Source organism: Antechinus flavipes, chromosome 5 (assembly GCF_016432865.1).
Source record: "Antechinus flavipes isolate AdamAnt ecotype Samford, QLD, Australia chromosome 5, AdamAnt_v2, whole genome shotgun sequence".
NCBI classification, from domain to species: domain Eukaryota; kingdom Metazoa; phylum Chordata; class Mammalia; order Dasyuromorphia; family Dasyuridae; genus Antechinus; species Antechinus flavipes.
This window is the reverse complement of record NC_067402.1, coordinates 296423308-296443047: the sequence shown is the minus strand read 5'-3', so window position 1 is coordinate 296443047 and position 19740 is coordinate 296423308. Positions and strand designations below refer to the sequence as shown.

At 45.1% G+C, this 19740-nt stretch overlaps 1 protein-coding gene and 1 long non-coding RNA gene across 3 annotated transcripts; one reads left to right on the top strand and one right to left on the bottom strand.

Annotated features, from left to right (window-relative positions):
- Positions 1-589: 589 nt before the first annotated feature.
- Positions 590-5385, bottom strand: LOC127564932 (uncharacterized). Its single transcript, XR_007954394.1, has 2 exons — positions 5067-5385; positions 590-1853 (listed from the first exon to the last, which is right to left on the bottom strand). It is a non-coding gene; the product is annotated as an uncharacterized LOC127564932 (long non-coding RNA).
- Positions 5386-7408: 2023 nt separating this feature from the next.
- On the top strand, positions 7409-19214 carry LOC127539018 (zinc finger protein 420-like). 2 transcript variants are annotated; one of them, XM_051962958.1, is made up of 5 exons: positions 7409-7843; positions 8053-8135; positions 10835-10961; positions 11219-11314; positions 14530-19214. In XM_051962958.1, exons 1-5 carry the CDS (start codon positions 7747-7749, stop codon positions 16968-16970), a joined length of 2844 nt encoding a protein of 947 aa, XP_051818918.1. In that variant the 5' UTR covers positions 7409-7746; the 3' UTR covers positions 16971-19214. The 2 variants fall into 2 exon arrangements, with proteins under 2 accessions (XP_051818918.1, XP_051818919.1); XM_051962959.1 differs by having other exon boundaries at positions 11219-14569.
- Positions 19215-19740: the final 526 nt, after the last annotated feature.

The following is a 19740-nucleotide window of genomic DNA, read 5'->3' as shown; positions in this document are numbered from 1 at the left end:
GAGGGGGAACCTTTCTTCTTTATTATCAGTGAAGGGAAGGACACAGTATGGCCCAAGGACTCAAGGAGCTGGGGAAGGGCCACAGACCTGAGCCCAGGACCTGAGGATACACTGGGAAGAACATTACCCCTGTTCTGGGATATGCGCCCACCACTCTCCTTTACTCCTGAGGTCAGGGGTCCTGGTTTGAGGCAGGATGAGTTCAGGGGCAGCTCCCTGGTGAGAGAAGAGATCCTGAGAGAATAATAGAAACAATATAGTATAATGTAGAGAAAGAACCCAAACTCCTTTGAGACCCTCATCACGGTTAGGCAGATTTTCATCACAACAACCTCCAATTTACCTCCTTAGCATTTGCACCAGTACTTCTAGTTCTAGCGTCTCATGACACTTGTACAAGGCTAATTCTTGCTCCCAGTGCAGCCCCTGAACATTCACATCTCTGACAAGATGGCACTTTCTCCTGTAAGTCTTCTCTCCAAATTCCTGCATCAGAAATATTGAAGGTTCTTCACCATCCTGACTGCCTTCCTCTAGACACTATAGTTTGTCACATCTTTCTTAAACCATAACATTCAGACAGGAAGAATACAAGAAATGAGCGTTTATTGTGTTCTGTGTGCCAGTCACTGTGCTAATTGCTGGGCTTTCAAGCAGAGGCAAAAAGAAGGAAAGTCCCCGTCTTCACTGAGCTTACATTGAAAAGCAGAGAGGGTGGCAAATCGGAGAGGAAAGAACCTAGCTACACGGGACATGATTTTGAAGCCTTGGAGAAGGCAGGAATGAAATCAGGAAGAGAATGAAGTTAGGTTGATCTTTGATTCTCTAGAAAATGAAGCTCCAGGAAGATCCTCTCTTATTTCAGCTTAAGATTGCATGAACTCTTCTGACTACCACATCACCAAGTTGACTCACATTGAGCTTGCAATACATTGAAACCCCAAGATCTTTTACAGAACAACTGATGTTTATGCTTTCACCATCTGGTACTTCCAAAGTATCCAAATGCAAAACTTCACTCCATCTTAAGGCAGAGACTTAAGGAGACAAGAGGAAGTTTTAAATATTTGTGGGGTAAAACAACAGAGAATCCTTCAGAGAGGAGAAGGAAGAGGACTGCCTTCCTGAAGGGAAGGCTCCTTGAGATCAGAGAGCACAGTTCATCTGGCAAGAAGAGATCAAACCAAGTTATTCCACAGCAGCTCCCAGAGTAGCTGTCCCAGTTTCTATCAGGTGGAGAGATCATTTCAGAGAACTTGTCCTCTGCTGACGCACAGACTCCAAAACTTGCAGTGGCCCAGCTCACAGTATTATTTGCCCAAGGAAAACAGCCTCCTCTGAAACCTCAGTTTTCCCAGGTTACATCCATGTTCATAAGGCTACATAGAAAGGGATTTAGCTTGGGAGTTACCATGGTAAACATTGCAACAGCTAATTTTTCTCCCTCCACAAGGTATGTCAATGACAGAAGGCAGTAAATGCCAATGGCTTTCCCATAGAATGCAGTGATCATTTTTCAGATGGGAGCCACAGGTACAAAAAGCCCTCTGTGGCCATTAGTTGCTGGGACCCTGAAGATGGCTATAATGATGCTGAGATGAATACATATGGGAGAATGATGAGCTTCCCAAGACCAAGATCAAAAACGGGTTAAGTTGAGTGTCAGAGCAGTCCAGCTGAAGTAGCAGAGACATGTCCCGGAAGAAGTGGGTGAAAGTGTTGTCCCTATAAAACTACAGCTGGGCCAGTAACAGATTGTGGACCAAAGCAACCAAGTTGGTGAGTTCCCAAGGTATAGCTGCCAGCAGAGACCCGGGCTCATGGCTTGGACATAGTTGGAGAGGCCATGGTGGCTGAAAGGAAGTTATTCATTATGACAAAGTTGACAGAGTAATAAAGTTGGGTCAGGCATTAAACATAGTAGACGATCTGATTCTCAGCCCAAATATTTCTCAACATCTTGGGAATTATGGTAAAGGGCAGCAAGGGGGTGGGGTGGGGGTGGGGATATATTAGTCAAGGAGAGGCTGGTAAAGAAGAAATACACGGGAATGTGGATGGATGAGAGCATCAGAGATGGTAGCAAGGACAGTTAGCACGTTTATGAGTCACTGTGTCCAGGCACATAGTTAGAAATAGCAAACATCTGGTGAATGGCCTTCTCAAGAGTCTTAGGAGGAAGAACTGGAGAAGGGCTGGTCCAGTTGACTCTGCCCATGATCCTGAGGGGATTGGTGACAAAAATGGAGAGAGGAGAGAACCACCTTTGGGGGGCAGTGCCCCTTCCAGTGAGTAATCCCTCGGAATCAGTGTTTCACGCTGGAAACCCAATGGACGCCAATCCAGCTCTAGCTTTTGTCAGGACTTATGGCGCCAAAGCATAAGAATTCCAGCCTTTATATGTTTAGACAGTCACCCTTTGACATAGAAATCACATATTCCTTTGTACACACTAGTCCATCATTGGACATTCTATCCTGTTATCTCGATCTCCCTCCCTTCTTTCCTTCCTTCCTGTCTCTCTCTCTTTCTTTCATTCATCCCACCATCCTCCTGAACATATTCCTCAGAGTTACAGATGTCCAGACCAGTACCCTTATCTCAGTTTCCTTCTCTCCTTGACCTGTCTTTGATAATCTGCCTTACTGACCACCCCTTACTTAGCACATATTTGACTTCTCTCTTTCACTCCTTGCTTGAAGAATTGGAGCATCTTTATGTTTGAGGGGTTATATTAAATTATCTTAATTATCTTTAACTTTACAAAAAATGCGTGTGATTGCAGTGCAATGAGCAAGTAGCTAGATTCCAAACATGGCAATTACTTCACTTTTTGCTTCTGTGTGAATGACTTTCCAGTCACTAGTTCCATCCCTGGTCTACCTGCTGGGTCTCCCTTTACAACTTCAGTTCTCGCTGATGCTGGCCACGTTGCCTGAATGTCTGATCCAAGTGCAGGTCCAGTTAGAAGAAATTTGCCTGCTCATCAGCCCCACAGTACCTCTGACTTCTACAGGTAATTTAATTACAGGTCTATTACTTCTGAGTAGTAATCCCTTCTAAGGGGAGTTTGTGGTCAATGCCAATGTCTGTTGCATTTCTGTGTCTACTTTTAGGAACCAACTCCTCTTGCCTGTTCACCAACCTCCCTTCCTGATGGGCACCAAGTGAACCTCCCATGGCCTCCAGCTTTGTGGGCCACTCCTTCCTCCTAGCTTCTCCCTCTCCTCCTCTATCACATCTCCTTCCTTCTTCCTTATCATCCTCCTCATTATGGCATCTCAGGCCCACGATGAGCCCAGATCTAGACTATTCTGAAAGTATCTGAACAGGGTTCTCTCTTCTCCTCTGCTCCTGGCTTCTCCTAGCTCATGTTGGGAAGAGCAGCCCTGACTTGCCTGGGTCCTCCTCACACTCATTCAGTAAGTTCCCATTGTTCAGGATTCTAACTGGCCCCTAAAGATCTTCCACTCTTGGCTCTTCCCTGATGTCTCTACTCTTTTTACTTCCCTCCATCCCAAATTCACCGACCCTTTTGCTGCAGCAAAGAATCATGGCTCATTTCTAGCTCTCTCCTATCTCTCCTTGGGTGTATCTAGTTAGAATTAGTGGAGCATCTTGGGAAGCATTAGAAAGGTGTGCTGTTGATTCACTACATGAGGCCACATAAGTCTGTCTAAGCTTCAGCTGGGTGCCCTCATCTGTTATATGGGGCCAAGGATATTTAAACTTCCAGTCACTGAGAATATAGTGAACCTCAAATGGATGCAGAAATGGTATGGCCATGAAAAGCTACTCCATTAGCCTGAGGCTATTCAGAAAACTCTAGGGCCATATTTTCTGGAGCTTTCCCTACCTCAATTCCCTCCCTCTGAAAGATGACAAAAAGAATCCTCATATCACCTCTCCTATGGTGTGGCTGCGTTCCAAGGATGAGATCTGAGTGCCTAATAAAAGTGTTTGGCATACAGTAGAAGCTCAATATATGCTTATAGAGAATAACATTTAAGGTTTGCAAAACACTTTACATATGTGTCTTGTAATGCTCTCTTCTCTAAAGTGTATTGTTCTCTGAGAGCAAGTTTCTTGGGGGGCTTCTGGAGGCAGCCTTCATTTCAGTTCAGATCAATAATTACCTCAAATTCAGCCAGGAGTTAACGTCTAGATCCTTTATTTTCTCTGTCCAAGTCTTGTCTTTCCTGGGGCCTGGTTAGCTTTCTTAGAGGCCTATCTCTCTCCTTGGTTCCAAGAGCTCTTGCTGCTAGTCCTCTGCTTCTGCTTCAGCCTCTAGTTCCCTCCAAATCCAAGCCTCCAGCCAGCACAAAGGTGGAAGTTGGAATGAATCTGACTTGTGAATCTCCCCAAGTCTCTAGTGGGCTTGTCCTTTAGTGGACTCCTCTTTATATATGCTCTCTTAAAGATGTGAACTCTAATGCATGAACTCTCTTAAAGGTGTGAACTCTAATGTGTGATGACTTGTGAATCTCCCCAAGTCTCTAGTGGGCTTGTCCTTTAGTGGGCTCCTCTTTATATATGCTCTCTTAAAGGTGTGAACTCGCTTAAAGGTGTGAACTCTAATGTGTGAACCAAGTACATAAGCATTGTCTCATCAATTCCAGTGACTTAGCACCTTATTTCAAGTTCTGGCCCATAACAGTGTCTCACTCCACCCTCAGGATCACCTTGAAAAGTAGATATTAACTTCTTTTGTCAGGTGAGAAAGTAAGGAAAGGGGAGGAACTTGGCCAGATTGACCCGTTGGGCAGGACAAGGCTTTAAACTCAGGTCCTCTGACTTATTAGGATTCATTTCTCCAATACCAATTGAACCCCCATTTCACTAGGTTAATCTTCCCTGGGACCTTCTGCTCAAAGTGCTCCCTCTATTCTCAAGGTAGTCAGGTTTAGGATTGTTTTCTGAATGGGGCTTGTCAGGAGTCTTTGCTGAAGTCCACATTGAGCCCCCTGAGCGCAGAAAAGGCGGGCTTCTCAGCCTGACCCCTGGATTTGCTGCCCTCCTCCTCCATTGCCCCTGAGGAAACTGAGGCAACATGTGTCATCACTCACCTGGATTATGGCAATTGTTTCTGCTCTCTCCCTTTTAATCCATCTTCTATTCAGCAGCCAAATGGATTTCCCTAAAATCCAGGTGTCTTCAGGAGGTCCCCATTGCCTCGAATACTAAATTCTCTGCTGAAATTTACAATCCTTAATCCCCCACCTTCAGCCAGTCTCTGCAGGAAGACTGCATTCTCTCCCTTACCCACTGACCAAATTGGCTAATTTCCCACTATAGATTTAAAACTGAAAAGCCCTTCAGAGGTCATAGAATCAGTCCCATTTTTATAGAAGAAACTGAGCCTCATCAAGACAGTCACTGACTCAACTAGAAGGAAGTAGCCGAGTCAGGAGTTTATTTTCCCACCTTGGATCCAGGTTCTGTTGGATCCAACCCCTCACCTGCATGCCTTTGAACAGGCTGTATCCCCTACCTAGGATCCTCCCTGACCCCTAACCTCACCCACGTCAACATCATTTCCTTCATACTAAAAACACTACTTCTTACCATAGCCTTTCTATGAGTTCGAGCCTCCTACCCCCGCTTTCACTATGGCCAACTAATACTTTCTTCCGAAACAATCTCCTGGGACCCCTAGCTCTCCTAAGGCTCAGCTCAAGCACAGCCTTGACCTAAAGGCCCTGATTCCTCCCCCCAAGTCATTAGTTCCTGTTTTCCCCTTTTGGTTATTTCCAACACACCCCACTCTCTAGCTTGTGAAAAGTGTTTATAGATGTTCTCCCTCACCGGATTCAGAGCTCTATGAGGGCAGGCCCTGTTGGGGGGGAGGGGCCTATCTACATCCCTAAGGCTTAGTATAGTGCCCTATTTATTAAGTACTTAATAAAGGCTTGAGGACTTAAGAAACCCTTCCTATCCAGAATCCTTCACTTACCTGATCGGTCTTTGCTTCTCTCCAAAGATATCTCCAAGGCTTCTCGCCCTGCTGTTTCCTGCCCTGATGCAGAGGGCGGTGAATTCCCCAAAGCAGAGAAGTCGCTCTGGAGGGGTTGTGATGCCCTCAGTGGGACTAGCAAAAGTGGATGCACAGACGCTGCGGGAATTCCTGCCGGGCTTGGAGGTCTTTGGGGACCAGTTACTAGTTAGTGTAGTTGACCTAACCATCCCCGATGACATGAGCCCTAAGGACTTGCGGGGAGAGGGGAGAAAGGGACACGTGGGGAGAAGTCCTCAGCAGGTTCTAGGGCCTATGATTCTAGGGTAGCTCCTCCCTCTTCCACAGCCACTGCAGAGTTCCCAGAGATTCGTACTCTTTCCCCTGTTATTTGGGAAATTATGTTTCCACCAGGGTCCTGAGAACAGACTTTGAAATCAGAACTCTGCACCTCTGACTCCTCGAATTCCTCGGCTCATTGCTGGGCCGTAGGCTACCTCAGTTTCGCCCTTTGTAAGAGGGCAGTTACCATCTTGCGGGCTAATTCTTCAGGCTGGAAAGGGGACTAGCCGCAGCTGGAGGGCATTCAAAAAGCACTGACACCCCCCCCCCCGGGTGAAATCTTTGCTTTCTCCTCTTTCCTACAGAAGGATGAGGAGGGGCCCCTGGGCCTCTCTCACGGAACCAGTACCGGGCTTTTGAGTATGAGAATCGCCCTTTTGTTTCTGTGTGCGCGTTCAGGAACGTCAGAGACTGGGTTTTGGAACGTCTCATGGGCAGCGCCCGAAGCGGGCGGCCATAGCGTCTGACCTCTGAGGGGCCGATGCTGCAGTACCTGAGATGGCTGAGAACCCGAGCGCCAGACCCCCCACCCCACCCAACCAGCCCGTCTGGAAGGGCGCCGGCCCCTTTCTCCCCGCCGAAGCCCACAGCGGCGGCGGAGGGGGCACAGGGAAACGTTGGTCCGTTCGCGGCGCTGTCTCTGGGGGAAAGCTGTAGGATGTCAGCAGGTGACATGGGGCCGAATAACCATCCCCGGGAGCTGTAGGGGAAGACAACTGCAAGGTCATTAGAGAAAGACTTCCTCGAGGCCCTGGGACCCTGCGATGTCAGAGGCCTCCCGGAGGGAGAGCCCCCCGAGCCTCGAGCTGCCCAGGGACCGGGCCAGCTCCAGACCCAGGGGAAGGTTCCCCGCTTCAGAAGCCCCGGAAGGGCTGTGGGGGCGTGGCTCAGGTTCTGTCAGATCGGGGGCGGGGCCTGCAGGGAAGGGGCGGGGCGCTAGGAACAGAACGTTCTCATTCTTTTCCCAGAATTCCCCAAGCCGGGTGACTCCCACATATCCGTGTCTCCCGCTGCATTATGGGAAACGTAGTTCCGGGACTCCGTCTGCAGAAGCACGGTGGGAGGGGGAATGAGCCCTGCGCCCGGAGGAGAGGAGTGGGAGTGCGCGTGCGCGCGGGCCGGAATGCGCAAGCGTGATCCCGAGTGCCCAGATCGCTGCCTGCTCTTGCCAGCGTGGGTGTGTAAGTGGCCCGGTGCCCCCTCCCTTCGTGTCTGTCTCGGTCTCTGCGGGCTTTCTGTCGCTCTCTCCCCTGCCCCACGCCGGTGTCGCTCCCTGCCCGGCCGCTCTGGGGGCTCTTGTCGCGGAGAGGGGGAGGCCGGAATCCGAACCCAGAGCCCCTGTAGGCTGACCCGAGGAAGCCGCAGGTTCCTGGCCTGCCGGGGGAAGGAGGCGGCGGACAGCTCTGTCCCTCTCCCCAGGACCCGGCCGGGACCGCGCCCCACTCGGCAGGATGGACCTCAGCCCCGCTGCCAAGCTGTGGCCGACGAGAAAGCGAGGACCTCAGGCCCGGGGAAGGGGCCGGCCCCGGAAGGTGTGCGAGCACCGAGGTGAGACCCCCGTCCTCCCCATTCTGCAGGGGGCACTGAGGCGGGAAAGCGTCAGCCCCCGCACCTAGTGCCAGGCGAGCGTTCTCAGGCCGGGACCCACCCCCGGGCGCCCAGACCCGCTCCCCCCGGCCCCACATCGGCCCCACCTTCCGCAGGGGCTCGCGGGGCCTGGGACCGGTGTTCCCTCTTGACCCTCTCTTCTCTCGCAGATTCTGCTGTCCCTCAAAAGACAAGCCACGCTCGGCACAAGGAGGGAATGACCTCTGGGCCCCGGAAATCCACCAGGTCCCTGGTGAGTGATGATCCTTGGTGGCTTGTGGGTCCTTGCCCAAAGTAGGGTGGTCCAGAATCCACGAGGCCTGAAGGCGAGAGGTTGCGTGGGGACGCAAGGAGAAACCCAGGAGACCCCCAGGGAGAGATGAGGAACCGAAGCTGGGTCTCCCGGCCGGAACCCAGAGCTTTATCCATTGCCTGCTTTGACCCGGGACCTCTCCATCTGACTGCAAGTCCACTGTGACCTCCCTCAGTGAGTGCAGGGCTCAAAGGGATCAAGAGTAGGAGCCAGGGCCGGCCTGAATACGCACACGTGACACACAGTCACTGGTAGCTGTAGCTTCCTACCTAAATGTGCCCACAATTCCACTGCATACGTGCACAAGATTATTCACACTCACAAAGCCATACACCCCCTGTTACACGCAATCACACCCATCCATAGTTACATGTGCACAATCATACGCTCATGGACCCCGTGCACACACTGACACTGTCACGTACCCCCGCCCCCACAGTTCTAGACGAGAGGTTTCTCATCCCCCCACATCCCCCCACCTCTCCGAGCAGGAGTCGCCCTTTCACAAAGAGTGAGCTATGGGAGAGGGCAGGGGCAGCCTCTTTTTGGGGAACTGACTCCCCTTCTGCAGACTCAGGGTTGCTTGTTCCTCTCATTCTGCTCATCCCTTCTGAATCCTTTTGGGCGCCTCTTTACAGAAGGGGGCCCTGGTGTATTGAGTGGAGCTCCAGATAGTGGACACCTACTTCGTTTCTGGTTGTCTTCAGATTATGAATATTCTGATATAGGTGGGACCTCGACAATGAGCTCTTTGGGCTAAGGGGGTAGACTTTTTGTCCCTTTCTTAGCAGAGCTCCGAAGTGCTCCACAGGCTGCTTTGCACCAACTCTTACTCCTCTGGCATAGATCTGGGTGTCTCCTTTTGAACCTAGATGTTTGACTTCACCTTTGTTTTATCATTAGTGGTTCACTTCTTACTCATTTCCAGTTCTTTTTATGCCTGTGCTGTCCCATCTTTGGCCTCCTTTGCACTGGGGAATGGCTTTCCTATTAGATATTTGTGGAGTTGCCAACATGTCGTATATTAGACCGGCCTTGGGATCAAAACATAATTGGGAAACATTTAACTAAATAGAAGTACAGTAGGACACAGATCATGGTACAAGTGGTTTTCTAGCCAGCACACAGTATGATTTCTGACCCGTATTTGTACCAAACTTGACATTTTCTGCTTTCCTTGTGCTTGCTATGCTATTTTGGTATAAAGTACAGAACCTTTTGGATGTCCTGTATTCCAGTGATCTATTCTATCTTTTTGTGATCTCCATTTGCTTTAGAGTTTTTCAACTGGGAAAAGGGAAACAGTGGAAATATAGGTGACTTTAAACACAAAAATATCAAATAGAAATCTTAAAAAAAAAAAAAAAAAAAAAAAAAGAACTCGCCACCTCACCTTAGTTTTGAAAGGGCACCAACTTGACTTCCTTCTTTTTTAGTTTAACATTTAAGTCACATGTCCATTTTGAATTTATCCTACTATATATGGTTTAAGATGTTCATCTAATCCTAATTCCTAGCAAACTGCTTCCCAGTTTTCCCAGAAGTTCTTCCAAACAGGGTCCACTTGAGGAGATGAGGTTTATCACACACTTAGTTGTTGAGTTTAACTGTTTCTGTCTTCCTATTCCATTTTGCTCCAATGACCACTTTTCCCAGTCTGGGCTTTAATCAAGACCATATAGTTAAGTTTAAAAATGTTTTTACGAGACCAACTTTTGGGTCTCTTCAGTTCATCCTTTCAGAGCTGCGGGTTCTCTTCACTCTTCCACTCACAAACCTTTAAAGGCTCCCCTCTTTCTTAGATCATCCTTTGCAGATCCCTTAGCCTAACTAGGTTAGTTTTCATACTGTCTGCTGCCCGCAGTCTTATGTTCCAGGTTCAAGGCCAACTTGCCCACCTTGCCATCCTCCTGCCCCTGTTGATCTGGCTGCCATGCTCCCTCTTTGGGGAGAGACTCTCATCCTGGAGCCTTTGGTCTGTATCTCCCTCTCCCCCTTGCACCATCACTTCCCTGGGAGATTGTCATTGTTAGACCTAGTAGGCTGTAAATTCCCCACCAACAGGGGGTTGCCTAGTGCCCCACCAACGTGTTGTACACGGTTGCTCTTGGCGTCCTTGACCTGCCACCAAGGCTGGCTTCTCTCTGTTATCCCTTGGATCAGAGCTCTAGCTGATATCAGGAGAGAGCATTTAGGTCAAACCAAAATGCATCTGACGTACCAGGCTCTGTCCTGAGCACTGGTGATACACAGAAACCAGGAACTCACAATCTGTTCGGAGGCAAGACATGCAAACAACTGTGAACAAACTAAGTCTATCTGACATAAAATGAAGAGAATCATTACCCCTCCAGAGTCCCTGAGGGCACAAAGAGGGTGTGTAGACAGTGAAGAGGAAAGCATCCAGAACGTAGCTCCTGGCCTTACTCAGAATGCAAAGGGCCAAGCTGCTCAGTGGTTGGGTATGAGGAGAACCAGGAAACACAGAAAGGAAAGACTAGAGAGAGGGGTGACCCAGAGTGCCTGAGGGACAAGGAGGGTGGGATAGAGAAGGGGAAGTACAGGGGGCAGCTCATCTATACCCTTGGGCCTCGGGAGAGAAGGGCCAGGTGTGAGCAAAAATTGACTGGCTGTTTCAGGAGTCCGTGACCTTCCAGGATGTGACTGTAGACTTTACCCAGAGGGAATGGAGGCAGCTGACTGGAGACCAGAAGAGCCTGTACCGGGAGGTGATGCTGGAAAACTATGAGAACTTTATTTCCCTGGGTAAGAAGCCAGGGGTGGGGGGACATTCTTACTGGCTCAGGGCTACTCACCTCCTTCTGGACTTGGCCCACAAGGAACAGAGACTCCTGATCTTCAGGAGATCAATCAAACTGATCCACAGTTTGTGTGACCCCAGCCTGGTTCCCCCAGGACAGAATGCCCAGCAGAGGCCCCTGGCACAATGCTGATCTCTCCCTGAAGAGGGGGGAGCTGGCATGGACTCCAGAGGGGGCTCCTATTTCTCTCCCCTCACACAGGACTTCCCGTCTCCAAGCCAGAGCTGATCTCGAAGCTGCAAGGTGGGGGAGGCCCATGGACACTGTTGGAGGGAGAACCCAGAAGCCCCTGTCCAGGTGAGAGAAGTAGGGGCCCCTGGAGGAGAAGAAAGGGTTTAGCTAGGTTACCCAAGAGCTAAGTGACCTTCCTCCCTTCAAGGCCTTGCCCTTTGGCTCTGCCCCCTGAGCTATTCTGAGGGTCCAAGTGCCAGCCCTGCCTCTCACGTCCCTTGTGTCCTTGAGAACACAAGTGCCAGGTGGGTGGCAAGCACTGCCCTGGCGCTGGACATGAGCAGACCCCCAAGGCCCTTAGTCTGGGCTCCCTGCCCCCATCACTCCCCACTCCCTTGGATCCTTGTCTCTCCCCACCTCAGAGAGCACAAGGTGCTGTGAACCACAGACTGGCTTTGTCTTATTGTCCCCAGCTCCTGTCACGTCTGCATGTAGCAAGTGCTTAGAAAAGGTTGGATGAACTGAACTGAGATCCACTTGTGTCCATCTCCCGGCCTCTCCCTTCTCCTCTAACAACGTTGGGCCATTACTCTATGCATATTCTATGCACGGCAGTTCTGGGAGCACCGTTGACCTTGGCCATAAGTCTAGCCTGAACCTTCTGCCCATCTCCCTAGGGAGACACTAGGCTTGGTCTGCCTCCCTTTGACTGATGTTAACAGGATCCACACTAATGGGCTCCCTGATGCTTTGGGTTGGGGCTGCAGACAGTAGGAAAATACTCATTGTGTGATGCATAATCAGGCTAGAGATGAGTGGTGAATTATTGGGAAGACTAGGAGGAGGATTTGGGATGATGAGAATAGAGAAGAGGAGAGTGGTCACTAGCCTTCCCATCACACTCTGAGGTTTGCTGTCCTTTTGTTTTCTCACTTGGTAACCTCATCTTGGTCACAGACATAGGAATCTCCCTTGGAGTCATTGGTGGGATGGAGCAATCAGATCATCAAGTGGGATCTGGGAATGTAAAAATAAAAGCTCAGCAGGAGCCAGTGGAGAAACCTAGTTAAAGTCTTTCTCTATACAAACCCAGCATTAGGCAGTGGAATCCCAAAGACCAAAAGTAAAACAGGTCCTGATAGATAGCACGTGGACCCAGACCTGAAGCAGTTCTGAGGGAGAGCAAGAAAGAGAGGAAAGGAGGAGTGTTAAATGGGGCCATCAAGAAAGGCCGCAGGAAGAAGGTGGCAGCTTGGTTGGGCTTTGAAAGGAATCTTGGATTCCCTGAGGGAAGTACAAGAAATTTCAGACTTGGGGGCTTCTTTGTTTAAAGGCCAAGAATGGGGAGGTATAGTTAAGCAGCAGCAAACATATATTAAGCACCTAAGTGCCAGGCTAAGCGTTGGTGATACAAACTTAAAAAAGTCCTTACCCTGAGATGAAGACAGTATACAAAAGAAAGCTGAAACTTCCCTTTAAATAGAGGAGTTTATGGCTTCCCCTCCAATCAGAGGAACAAAGGATGACTGAAGGTTGAAAAATGATAAAATTTCCCAGTGATAAGAAGCAAAACCAATCCAAAATGAATGCAGGTGGATGGGAATGACGTAATGAAATAAGCTGTTGGAAGATAGCCTGCTGTGCTTACTTTGCTCTCTGTGTTCTGTTTAGTAATTATATATCCCATCAGGTAACAGACCTCAGTATGTAACCCAGAGCTAACTCAGGAATAACATGGGGACTGGCAGCTGCACCCTGGGCAGATTGGTTCAAGGAGTTGGGGATGTGGACTTTGCAGATGAGAAGGAAGAAAGCCATCTTCCTGTCCTGGGAAAGAAAGAAATCAGTTGGTTTATCTCCAGGGGACAAGACAGAACTCGTCCCTATTGTTGGAAGAAGTTTGAAATGTAAAGAACTTCCTACAGATGAGAGTGGTCTAGGTTTAGCATACTTCTTTGTCATTGGAGTGCTGGTGAGGGTCATTACAGGAATGATTCTGACTCAGGAGTTGACTTCACTGGCCGGTGGTTCCTTCCAACTTGGGGAGACCATGATTCTGGGAATTCAACTCCACAAAGACTCCATAGGATCATAGATTTGGATCCCCTTCATTTTAGAGAAACCAGTAGGATGGTACAGGGAACAGGGCAGAGGATTTGGAATCTGGAAGATGGGAGTCTTCTGTTTGTCTTAGTTTCTTCATCTGAAAAGTGAAGATAATGATGTGCGCACCTCTCTCAGGGGGATTGTAAGAATCAAATGAGATTACATGTAAAGCACTTTGCAAGCTTTTCAGTCCTGTTGGTGATAGCTATTATCTTATTACAGAAGAGGAAACAAAGGTTCAGGTATAAAATGCCTCTAGGACATGTATGTCAGAGGCAGGATCTGAACTCATCTTAACTGGAAGCTAGTATCTATAGCAACTATTTTCCCTTTGGCATTCATGCTTCAATGACCACAGTTGCCTGGAACATCTCACATGGCCCACTCCTCATGTGATATTATCTCTTAAGTTATCTTGATTCCTGTTTTTATGTGTAGGTAGCCTACTCAGCCATTTGGGCTGCCAAAGGACAGTAATCAAATAATTGGATTCTTAGTTAATTAGGAGTTGAGAAACTCTAGGGAGGGAGCCTAGTTAGGAGTCTGTTTTTTAACAATAATGACCAGGGTGAGTATTACGATACCAGAGCCTCCACTACTGCCTACTCCTTGGCCTGTATTGGTGCTTGTCTCCCTCCTCTACTTACACTACTCCTCCTTAATCATTCATTTTTTCCCTTTATTATTTTGTCATTTGGAAACAAATGAGTCTTGATATCCCTTTGAATGTGCTAGTTCTGTGTTGTGCTTTTTATATTCTCTATTCTGAAAGACATGACACACAAATAATATTGCCACTTTCACAAAGGAAGAAGAAAAATCAGTCCTACATTTTATGGATAACAGCCCTTAGGAGAGGAAATGTGGCAGCAATCTTCAAAGAAGATATTTTCCCTCAGTCTCTGTTTCCAAAGTAGAAACAGGAGCTTATTTCCATCTACTAACCCTAATGCTACTATACCACCCAACCCCCAACCTCAGTCATTCCCCTTGAGTGGGGGAGAGATGCTGTACTGGAAACCTCTAGATTGGTTAGAAAGACACAGAGTTAATTAATTCTTGGTGTTAGGTATATTTTGGGAATCTCACCCACTCTGAAATGGATCTTTGAAGAATAGAGAACTTGATACTTGTCTCCACATCCAGAAAATAGGAAAAAATTATTTTCTTTTCTCTGCCCTATCCTTTTTCCTCCTTTTTTTTCTCTTTTCTTTCTCTTTCTCTTCATATTTCAGATCAGGAGACTCAAACAGAGATAAAGAAGACAATCCCAATACAGTGCACTTCCCTGGAAGACACAACCCAGGAAAAACTCATAAAGGGTGATCCCTGGGATTGTAAATTTGGTGAAGATGGAAACTGTAAAAACAACTCTGACAGGTGTGAAACTAATAACCATGAGAGAGATCTGATGCAAGGAACTGAGGATGAAATTTTTAATAAGGCCAGGGGCTACAAAGTTAATGAGTTCATGAAAAGTTTTGATCAAAAGTCTATCCTTGATACACAAAGCAATGTTTCTTCAGAAACGAGTCTTTGTAAATCTGATACTTCAGATTTGAGTGATCATAATGGAATCTCCTCAGGAAAGAAACCCCATAAGGACAATGGATGCAATAAAGCCTGCAGTGACTCCTCAGACCTTAATGAAGATCAAAGAATATGTACTGAAATTGGCAATGCTTTTCAACAGAGGAGATACCTTGCTCAATGTCACAGAAGTCATTCCTGTGAGAAACCATATATCTGTAGAGATTGTGGAAAAACCTTCAGCCAGATCACACACCTTATTCAGCATCAGGGAATTCACGATGGAGAGAGACCTTATAAATGTAGTGACTGTGGAAAAGCTTTCACCAATAGTTCATCGCTTATTCTACATCATATAATTCACAGTGGAGATAAACCCTATGAATGTCATGAATGTAGGAAGCTCTTCAGCAATAGAACAGGACTATTTGTACATCTGAGAATTCACACTGGAGAGAAACCCTTTCAGTGTAACATATGTAAAAAAGCTTTCAGCCAAAAAGGTGACCTTTCTCGACACCAGAAAGTTCATACGGGAGAGAAACCTTATAAGTGTAATGTATGTGGAAAAGCTTTTAGCCAGCAAGGACATCTTACTGCGCATCAGCGAATCCATAATGGAGAAAAACCCTATAAATGTAATGAATGTGGAAAAGCATTCAGCAATAGCTCATCCCTTATTCTACATCACAGAATTCATAGTGGAGAGAAACCCTATGAATGTCATGAATGTGGAAAGCCTTTCAGTAATCATGCAGGTCTCATTGTACATCAAAGAATTCATACGGGTGAGAAACCCTATAAGTGTAATGTATGTGAAAAAGCCTTTAGCCAGAAAGGTCATCTTTCTGAACATCAGAGAATTCATACTAGAGAGAAACCCTATAGTTGCAATATATGCAAGAAGGCTTTTAGCCAGAGAGGAGATCTTTTTCGACATCAAAAAATTCATAATGGAGAGAAACCTTATGATTGTACTGAATGTGGAAAAGCTTTCAGTCAGAAGGGAGACCTTACTAAACATCAAAGAATTCATAGTGGTGAGAAACCTTATAAATGTAACAAATGTGGTAAAGCTTTTAGCATCAGCTCACAGCTCAATATGCATGAAAGAATTCATACTGGAGAGAAGCCCTATAAATGTAATCTATGTGAAAAAGCCTTCATCCAAAAAGGACGTCTTACTGAACATTACAGAATTCATAATGGAGAAAAACCTCACAAATGTACTGAATGTGGAAAGGCATTCAGCCAAATTACATACTTGAGTCGGCATGAGAGAATTCATACTGGAGAGAAACCATATAAATGCAGTGAATGTGAGAAAGCCTTCAGCAATAGCTCAGCACTCAATGTACATCAGAAAATTCATACTGGTGTGAAGCCCCATGTATGTCTTGAATGTGGGAAGGCCTTCCTCCAAGGTATAGGCCTTAGTTTACATCAGCGAATTCATACCGGAGAAAAACCATATAAATGTGACATATGTGAAAAAGCATTCAGCCAGCGGGGAGACCTTTCTCGGCATCAGAAAATCCATAATGGAGAGAAACCCTATAAATGTAGTGATTGTGGAAAAGCTTTCACTCAGAGGGGACACCTTACTGAACATCAGAGAGTCCATAGTGGGGAGAAACCATATAAATGTAAAGATTGTGGTAAAGCTTTTAGCAACAGCTCACAGGTCACTCTCCATTACAGAATACATACGGGAGAGAAGCCTTACAAATGTAATGAATGTGGACAAGCTTTTAGTCGTCCAGGGAGCCTCAGTGAACATCAGAAAATTCATTCTGTGGAGAAACCGTATAAATGTAGTGAATGTGGGAAAGCCTTCAGCCGCAATCTATACCTTAGCCGTCATCAAACAGTTCATACTGGAGAAAAGTGCTATCCGTGCAATGAATGTAGTAAAGCCTTTCGAAATGGCCACTGTCTTACTTTACATCAGAGAATCCATAGTGGAGAAAAACCCTATCAATGTAGTGAATGTGGGAAAGCTTTTGGCAGGAAACTATACCTAACTCAACATCAGAGAATACACAGTGGTGAGAAACCTTATGAATGTACTACATGTGGTAAGGCCTTCACTCGGTGTACAACACTTATTCAGCATCATAAAATTCATTCTAGAAATAAACCCTAGAAATTTAAGTTAGATATGTACTCCTAAACATTACCTATTACAAACTTTTCAATCAAGTTATTGTGATACTGGACCAAGAGTAAGAAGACAGATAGTGATACCATCTATCTAATAAAAAATAAGAGGGAAAAAGATTAGTATTTTATAAACTTAAAGTAGGAAAAAATGTATTTGATAAATTTACTTGGGGAAACTGATTAGCAACATAGCAGAAAATGGACTTAGAACTACATCTCGAGACTCCTCATCTGTTGCCTCAAAATTGGGGAGAGGGATAAAACAGGATTGCAGTTATTTCAATTGTAGAATTAAAATGTTCTATTAAATAATTACAAAGATCAAGTTAAGATGTATTTGAGGATAAAGAAATAGAAAAGTATGAAAGCAATATAGCCTAAGTAAAAAAAAAAAAGTTGATTATTAAATATTATTGATAAATATGAAAAGAACAAAATCTACAAAGGTAGGTCTTGGTCGACAATGGATAAGTGGTCAATAGGTGTGAAGAGATCATTATCAAATTGCTAATAACATGGAAAGTATTTTGTCTATCAAAATTATATATGTTGAAGCACCAGCCCTGAAGTCAGGAGGACCGGAGTTCAAATGTGAACTCAGACACTTAACACTTCTTAGCTGTAGGACCCTGGGCAAGTCACTTAACTCCAGTTGCCTAAGGGGAGGAAATTATGTTAAAATTTTGAGATACTCCATCAAATTTTCCAAAAAAAAAAGTATTTATTAGAAACAGTGCTTATGAAATTGAAGAAGAGAGATTGATAATAGATCTTTTTAGAATGCATTTTCCAAGTACACGGTAAATGTCACCAAAAAGCATTTTGATTGGTCATTGCATTGAAAGGGTTATCAAAAATAATGGAGCTATCTGGTCAAAGATTTTAATATTTCATATTCATTTGTAATAAAAAGAACTCAAAGCATTTGATCTATCAATACGAAATTAAATTATGAGCTATTTGTATAATTGCAATTAAAACAGACAACTTTGAGGAATATGATGAAAGTTGATAAAGTCTTCATGTAGCAACAAAGATAGAGTAACAACAAGCAATAGTCCCAATAGGTACTACCATGTAAGGGTGATTGAAAAGGAAGAACAAAAATTTGAAGGGGAGTTATGCATACTCAGGTTCAGCCTGTAAATGGCTGTATAGTATTACTGTTTTATAGGAAGTGATAGATATGTTGAATGCAGAAGTACACAGAAAAACAATTGAACTGATTCAAAGTTGACTAAGCAGAATCGGCGGGGAGGGACATTCTGAGTAATAATGGTGAAAATGGAAGTAACCCAAAAACAAGATGATGAAAAAAATTTTAGTGCTATGAAATTATATTGACCAGGATTGGCTCTAAAGAAGTGATTTGAGTCTCTTATACTCTCATACACTATCATGATGGAAATCTACAATAAAAATCAAGGCAAAAAAGTTTTGTGCACAATCAGTTAATTAGCAAAGGTAATAGTTGCCAACAAATTAGGTCATTGGCTCCTCAGTCATAGACAAACTGAGGATTTACAAAGGTTATTTTTATAGTCATAAAAGAGGAATGCACAAATTGCAAATTCTTGGAAAACTTGTTTGAATTCTGATTGGATGGTGTTTGATGCTTGACTTGAGGTTAAGCTGGGTACATGCTGGAATGTTCTGAGGTTAGCTGTGTACTGTTGCCGATATTTGGGGTATAGGCACATTAGCATAATGGAATGATAATTATCAATCTGGTCAAAGTTTTACATCACTCGATGTGGAATTACTGTGCTAACTGATAAGTGTTATTACTTGCAGTAAATACTGTAGAGAGTGCTAACTTAACTGACTACAAGAGGAAATTTGAAATGGGGAAATAATCATTCCAACTCAGTTTTGCAGGGGCTTAGCTCTACCAAAAAGAGTAACTTAATCTCTGACTATATCTCTTAATCTAAAAGCTATCTATACCTAAGTTTTATATGTTCAAATAAAGATAATCAGTATTGAGTTAATTAAAAATTATTTCTTAGAATATTCCCACCACTTTGCAGAGATGGGGTAATATGGGTGTGGAAGAATATATAAAATTGCCACTTTTTTATATGTTGGTTGGTTTTGTTGAATTATTTCTTTTTTTCTCTCTCTGTTATAAGGGGTAGCTCTCTGGGAGCAGTTCAGGGAAGGATACGTTGGAAAATGTAAGTGATATAAGTTCAAACTATCAATAAAAATTATTTTAAAATGTGAAGCATTTCTGCGTAAAGTTAATTAGTTATATTAGTATTTCCATTTAAGTTTAATCATTTAAAAAGAATTCATTTGCAAAGTATGTGGATAAGCTTTTCATAACAGTGTATACTGAAGGAAAAAATCCCTCAAAATTATGCATGCAAAAACCTTAGGTGACAATTCATCCTTATGCTGCATCAGAAAAATTATAATGTAAACAAATCTCATAAATGTAATAGACAAAAAAAGATCTCCCTCGGCAGTTTGCAATTTACTGAAATGTGAGAAACCATACCAGCAAGACAATGCCAATGAAGATAATGGGAAAGTCTAGCCCTAACCAATCCCTGAAGTACATCAGAACAGTCACAATAAGAATCATCAGGGTATAAATTTAGGGCTGGAAGAGACCTTACAGCTTCCTTTATTCCAACTCCTTCATTTTACACATTAGAAATAGATAAAAAGGAGCAGTTGCTCCTTTCCAGACAGGATACAGGGTACCTCCAGCGTGTGCCCTACTGCTGAATCCACCCATCTCTCCA

Coding starts and splice junctions, on each gene's coding strand:
- LOC127539018 (XM_051962958.1), top strand. CDS start 7,747: ATGGACCTCAGCCCCGCTGCCAAGCTGTGGCCGACGAGAAAGCGAGGA. Junction 7,844..8,052: donor GAAGGTGTGCGAGCACCGAG/GTGAGACCCCCG, acceptor CTTCTCTCGCAG/ATTCTGCTGTCCCTCAAAAG. Junction 11,315..14,529: donor ACCCAGAAGCCCCTGTCCAG/GTGAGAGAAGTA, acceptor TTCATATTTCAG/ATCAGGAGACTCAAACAGAG.